The sequence below is a fragment of the Lolium rigidum genome, chromosome 6, assembly GCF_022539505.1.
Source record: "Lolium rigidum isolate FL_2022 chromosome 6, APGP_CSIRO_Lrig_0.1, whole genome shotgun sequence".
NCBI lineage: Eukaryota > Viridiplantae > Streptophyta > Magnoliopsida > Poales > Poaceae > Lolium > Lolium rigidum.
In genome coordinates, this window is record NC_061513.1 from 185,759,169 (window position 1) to 185,765,774 (window position 6,606).

Below are 6,606 nucleotides of genomic sequence, written 5' to 3' on the forward strand. Positions count from 1 at the left end.
AATTTATTTTATTGGTGCAATGCTAATTCTGTGAGTCCTTATTTGGTTGACTTTTCTAGCTGTTAGAACCTACCATGGAGAGATGTTTGGGGGCACTATTTTTTCTTGTGCAAGGATCCTCTGAATGCGAAAAGAAAGTGGGTACAACAGTTTGTCAGTGCCTATGGAAGTCATTTGTCAGATGCAGTACCGTGTTGATGGTTTCAACATGAAGTGCTGATGGCTGGCAACTGTTGAGGTCTAATAATTCCTTCTAATTAGCATTTTGTTAGAAGCAAGATGCACCATGAACATCATTGGGAAAGTTCAACTCCAAAACTTCTGATTTGCCAAGGCCCTACCAGTTAGCGTCCCAATTCAAAGCATCTTCGTAAATCATTCTTTGCTAGATGTTTCCATGGTGCTAGGCTGCTTGACACTGATGGAGCTGTTTGCCCCAGAAAACTGATGGATGCTTATGGCTTATGCACACTTGAAGGTGATCTTTTGCTGGTAAACAGTCTTTGTATCCTAGGAGAGCTGTAAGAATGGCACACACAGTTCATGACATAGCAGGAACCCAAAGTTACAGCTGCAGGACTCCTCGGAATTATTTCTTTTGAACTGAATTCATTCATTGCTGGGGCACACGATAGAAGGGAATAAATCATGCCACGCGAGGTTACCTGTTGTAGTTGCTTTGGCTAATATATAGACTTCACTACTTTTTAGAAATCTTACTTTATCGTAGCTTTTACAATTTAAGTAGCAACAATGTACTTAATTCCTCTTGTTATGAAAAAAAGTGTCAGCTCATCATGATTGACCTGCTCCATCAGGATTAGGCGGCATGCACAGTTCAGTGATTAAACTATGCCACTACTAATAGGTTCTAATCTGTTATGCATGCTTTTTTATTCGTACGTTGCCACACGTCGCCGAGTGTTCAAGTTACTTTTTTGTAGTACCTTTCAAATGAGCGTAGTTGATCCCATTCAAAATCACGACTGCTTAATTAGATGGTGGGTATATAGGGCAAAAGAACTTAGCTAGGGCATGCATTCTATAGAAGACAGCCACTCTCAGAACTTCCCCTGTGCTTTCTTTCATCTGTTTTCCTCTTCTCTTCTCAACTTTCTAACAAAGAGGAGGCTGTATAGATGTAAATGGGGTCCCGCCTAAATCCCACTTATAGTTCATTTGGGCATTTCTAGTGCAAATTTTGGGATTTAGGCGAGATCCTAGTTGACACCTTAGGAGGCCGACTATATAAGGGACCAACCCTCTCAAAATAACGAGGTTTCTTCTCTACCATCCCATCTGCACCAACTCTTTACATACAACTTACCTCCACACTATCTTCTCTGTGGTGCATGCATTCATGTTCAACAGAGTTGAGATCGAAGCAAACACAGCCATACACTACTAGCTACATCAAGGAAACACCATTAGAAGCCTACTACGTGCATGGACCATTGGAGTGAAAGTGAGGGCAAGAGAGCCCATGATCCTATCTTCCAAACCTATTTCAGCCAAAACTGCGGACAACATGTTGAAGATTTCTGCAAGGGGAGGAGTGCGGATGCTGCCGTTACTCCTTCACAGCGATGTATCTTGGTTCCAGGTCCAATTATCGTGGGTGCAGGACCATCAGGGCTTGCCGTTGCTGCATGTCTCAAGGAGAAGGGGGTCGATAGCCTTATCTTCGAGCGCTCCAACTGCATAGCTTCCCTGTGGCAGCTCAAAACATATGATCGTCTGAGCCTTCATCTTCCACGACAGTTCTGTGAGCTTCCTCTAATGCCTTTCCCTGCCGATTACCCTATTTACCCCTCAAAGAAGGAGTTTGTAGCATACTTGGAAAAGTATGCTGCACGGTTCGGCATCTGCCCTACCTACAACCACACGGTGGTATGTGCAGAGTACGATGTGAAGTGTCTGTTATGGCGGGTGAGGATGCAAGCTACAGGAAGAATGGGAGAGGAAGTGGAATATATGTCCCGGTGGTTGGTTGTGGCGACTGGGGAGAACGCTGAGGTTGTGCAGCCAGAGATTGGTGGCCTAAAAGAGTTCAAGGGAACGGTTATGCACACCAGTGCATACAAAACTGGCCGTGTGTTTGCTGGGAAGCGTGTTCTTGTTGTTGGGTGTGGCAACTCTGGCATGGAGGTCTGCCTAGATCTTTGCAACAACAATGCACATCCCCATATTGTAGTAAGAGACACTGTACGTGACCTTCTCTTCATCTCTATCATTATTATTTTGACAATGTTATTCAGTCATTATTCCGCGTGAATTATGCTCATTACTTGATATGTTCCTGAAGTTTAACCCTGGGAAATGATAAACCTAGACTAATTACAGGAGGTGCCCCCTGGTTAATTATATTAATTAGGTTATACTTGTTGAGGTGTCTGGTTCTGTCTATGTCAGCACCTTGAGTGTGCTTATCTGTAGATTGTAGACTCTAGCTCATCAATTTAAGGAAGGCCTAGTTATCTGAAATCATTAGTGCACATCAAATTCGAGATTTTCAAGGCCAAATTGGCTCTTGCACCTGCAGCACAGTTGCCATTATTATGCGAATTTCCGTGTTAAGAACAAGCTGCCACTTGAGGAAAGGGGCGATTCCTGAAACGAGAGGTTTCTCTATTGCTTCCTATTAGTTTTTATGCTCTTTATTTCTAGTGTGTACTTGCATCTTTTTTCGCCATCTCTGCGTCTTCCTTCTCCATTTTCTTTCGGTTCTTGGTTAGCTTCATGCTAATAGTTTTCTTGCCCCAAGGATGGTGCAAAGAGCTTTCTCTTCTATACTTCATGAGAAAACTATGATTTGCACATTTAACCATGGGTCCCCATCACCACCATGAGAGCATAGCATAAGTCTGTCACTTAGAAAGAAACATTAGTAAAATGACTTGAGAACCTACCTTTCATGACTAGGTGCATTCCTTTCTCACAGCTCTTTCAGCTTTCAAAGAGCTTAGTGAGATTTTAAAAAAGCAAGCTTGGCTTCCAAAAGAAGAAGAAAAAAAAAATGCAAGCTGGGGTTTGCTTTCCATACTATGCTGGAGATAAGGGAATAAGTTTGGTCCAGGGACCAAATTGGTCATGTTGCTTCTTGTAGCATGCAGAAAGCATAACTTCGGAAAAGAGAAATTGGCGTTGATTAATTTTATGATCCAATCATTAGTACAAATGTTGTGTTGCCTTTTGTGAGCGCTAGCTAAGATTTTGTTCATCATTGGCAGGTACACATCTTGCCCAGGGAGATGCTGGGTCAGTCCACCTTTGGGCTGTCAATGTGGCTGCTCAAGTGGCTGCCAGTCCACGTGGTGGACCTGTTTCTACTGCTCGTAGCACGGGCCATGCTTGGGGATACTGCTCGGCTTGGGCTAAAGCGGCCTACCGTCGGCCCTCTCGAGCTCAAGTCGCTCTCAGGGAAGACCCCAGTTCTTGATGTTGGCACATTTGCAAAGATTAGGTCGGGGGATATCAAGGTCTGTTTCATACCACTGAAGTACACTGAAGTGATTGTTTGAGGGAGTCCATCAACCAGTCTGTCTGCCTTAATATAAGTGCTGATCTGCAATTTTCCCCATTGGTTGAACTATGCAGGTGCATCCAGGCATCAAACGGATATCCGGACGACAAGTAGAGTTTTTGGACACGTCGTCCGAGGACTTTGATGCAATTGTGCTTGCGACTGGCTACAGGAGCAATGTCCCCTTCTGGTTAAAGGTGCATTACATTTTTACCGTGGCATATCTACTAATATCATGGTGTATATAATATTAGAGGCACATTTTCCCCCGTTGAATGAAAAAAGTTATGAAACCTGTGTAAGATGATCTCTAATCGTGTTCTGCTATGAAATGGGCAGGACCGGGAGTTGTTTTCGGAGAAAGACGGCTTGCCAAGGAAAGCATTTCCAAACGGGTGGAAGGGCGAGAGGGGACTCTACTCGGCCGGACTCACTCGACGCGGTCTGATGGGAACATCTCTTGATGCGAGGAGGATTGCTCACGACGTCGAGCAGCAGTTGCGTGCTGAAGGAAAGTATCCAGGCGTGTTGCTCTAGCTTCTGTCTCCGTGTTTGCCCCAGTGGTAGGGGGGAGGGGTGCCATCGGTCTCCAAGTTTGTGAATATATGTGTAGTGTAGGTTTGTCGAGAATGGTACTGTGAAGTGATCACAAAGGGTTGTAATGCACGTGCGGCATGTTGTGTTGCTTGTCTTTTTAGTGTTTGTATAGGCTGGGTATTGTATTTGTTGATCTTTTTTTTGGGGGTTTTGGTTTTGATGACTAACCATCCTATATAGGCAGCTCTGTATCATCCTCGGAGGGGTAATATCGAAGTGCCCATGTTCAACAACAATCGGGCTCTGTTTGGCCTCGACTGATCAATGAATCTAGATTGTGTTTTTGCTACATGACGTGTATATAGTTTGCATCAAACCTAGCAGCTAGGAAGTGAAAGTTTCAGAAGTTGGTCAAGAATCGCTTGAATATATTCTGGTGTTCCGGCCGGTGCATACTACATTTGCGCAATTGCTTTGCTCTATCATCAAGTTCGCTTTCGGCTAGACCTAAGTAGAGTGAGGTCTCTCTTCCTTTTCCTGTTGGTAGCCCATGCACCAAAAGTTTTCGTTGCTGGGCAGCCGCTCTGCCTCTGCCTGCGTATCATTGGCGAAACGACAGCAACGGAGCCAGGTACAGAACATGAGGTCCTACAGGAGTCACTTGGGGGCGACGAGGTAACTCTTGGTGCTGCAAAGACAAGAGGAATATTCCATGGATTTCCTTTCACTGTGGAAAAGACGGCCTTCGACACCAGAATCTCTTGGATATTTTTTCAGCAACATTTTCCCTGGGTTCTCTACGCCACGGTATTGTGTATACATAGTTACATACCACTCTCTACATCACAAAAGATCATGCTGTGGTAGTGCCTTTACTGATTGTATTTAGTCGCGCTAACCACGTGGTAGCACGTGAAGCAAGGAGTATTAGGAGATAAGACTGGTTCATGATTGGTAATGGAGACCGGAAACGGAGCACTCCTGTCTAGATCGATGAGATGTAAACACGGGGATGAGAGGAAATTCCATATATATTTTGTAATAATGACAGATACAGTGCAATCACATGCACGGATTAGCTCCCTCCAAACACGTTGACTACACTTTTCTGATGAGTGGACACATCATCGCTCGTGATCTGTACACATCAATCATGTTTGAAAGACATCGGCACTCTCCGTTGCACTGCTGGTGTGAGGCTGTGAGTGTGACTAACCTAAGCAGGCTCTATCTGTAGCCGGATCATAGCATATCGATCGTTCATGGGACGATGCCATCGACCGCTGCAGCATGTTCGTCCCTGCACCCAGCCAAGCAGAAGAGAACGAACACGATAGTGTAGCCATTGAATGTGGGATCGATCGAGTCAGGTACCAGTAAGCTAGTGGCGACGAACGAAGAAGAGTGCAAAGCTGAAGCATTAATGTTAGAACTTGAGTGGCCCCGTGTTTCTTCTCTATAACTTGAGTGGCCTGTTGCAATCAAGTTGCAGCATCTTGACATATGACTGACTTACCTGTAGCTGAAGCGAAGCATGCATTATGGATCGTCCATGGATGTAGTTACGGCCTTGCGTACGGAACCCTCTCCGGCCAAAGAGAAACGAACGAACGAGAGAGTGCGGCCATTGTAGCATCGATCTCAAGTGCATAGCCGCCCTTGTCTCGTCAGCAAACCACATAATATCTCTGGAGCTGATGATTAGGGCGACGGCGACGCCCGTGCTGTTCTTCCACAGTGGCCCAAGCGCCGATCGAACTCGATCGGGCGGCACATATCATTCGAAGGTACGTATGTGGGTTCCGAAGCAACATGGCCGCTAAGCTAGCTCCACCGCCGGCGTCGATCCGTTCTCTCGGACGGACGGATGGACGGGTGATGGGATTAAACAAGGCAAGAAAAGGGTCGCCCCGAGACCCACCGAAAAAGGAGTGGACGTCGGCCGCGCACGGCGCGGGAGCAGCTAGGCTAGCACATGACGAGCAGATTGGGGAGAAAAAGTTCAGGTACACGCCGAGGAGAGCGAAACCCAAGGCGCGGCCACATGCGCGCATGCTCGCACGCGCATGGCGGTGGCGGCAGGGATGGGCGCGAGTGCGGCGCCGGCCCTCACCGATGATCGACCTTATCGCGCGCTACCTAGCTACAGCCTTCCTCGTCATCGATCGATCTCGTCTCATGCGTCTCTGCGGCTTTGCCATGGCGCGCATGCACCTCCAAGGTCCTTGGAAGGCAAAGGCGTGCCTCTTCGGGACCTAGCTTTCCGGCGGCAGAGCCGTCGGTCCCGACCTCCCCGGGCAAGCATGCCATGCGCACCCAGGCACCCAGCTACCTGGACGCACTGGCCGGCAGCGAACGGTTCAGAAGAAATGCGAGAGCTGAGTGCTGGGTGCCCCAGCCCCCAGGGTTTTTCCTGAAGCGCAGTGTCCCCCCGGCTGAGTGATTCCCCTTTGTGCAATTGTGCTAGGGTCAGGTCAGGGTATATGCAAAGGAGATTCTTCCTTCTTGCATCTAGTCATGTCATCAGAGGCAGTGCACGCGCACCA

The 6,606-nt window shown here is 47.0% G+C and overlaps 1 protein-coding gene across 1 annotated transcript; it reads left to right on the forward strand.

Moving 5' to 3' along the window:
* The first annotated feature begins 1,446 nt into the window (after positions 1-1,446).
* On the forward strand, positions 1,447-4,060 carry LOC124663630 (indole-3-pyruvate monooxygenase YUCCA2-like). The gene is made up of 4 exons (XM_047201306.1): positions 1,447-2,205; positions 3,231-3,479; positions 3,598-3,720; positions 3,863-4,060. Exons 1-4 carry the CDS (start codon positions 1,447-1,449, stop codon positions 4,058-4,060), a joined length of 1,329 nt encoding a protein of 442 aa, XP_047057262.1.
* Positions 4,061-6,606: the final 2,546 nt, after the last annotated feature.

Bases quoted from the DNA above. Each gene is read 5' to 3' on its own strand.
- LOC124663630 (XM_047201306.1), top strand. From the start codon at position 1,447: ATGGACCATTGGAGTGAAAGTGAGGGCAAGAGAGCCCATGATCCTATC. The intron at 2,206-3,230 runs GTACGTGACCTT...CATCATTGGCAG, and splicing joins ATATTGTAGTAAGAGACACT to GTACACATCTTGCCCAGGGA. The intron at 3,480-3,597 runs GTCTGTTTCATA...TGAACTATGCAG, and splicing joins TTAGGTCGGGGGATATCAAG to GTGCATCCAGGCATCAAACG.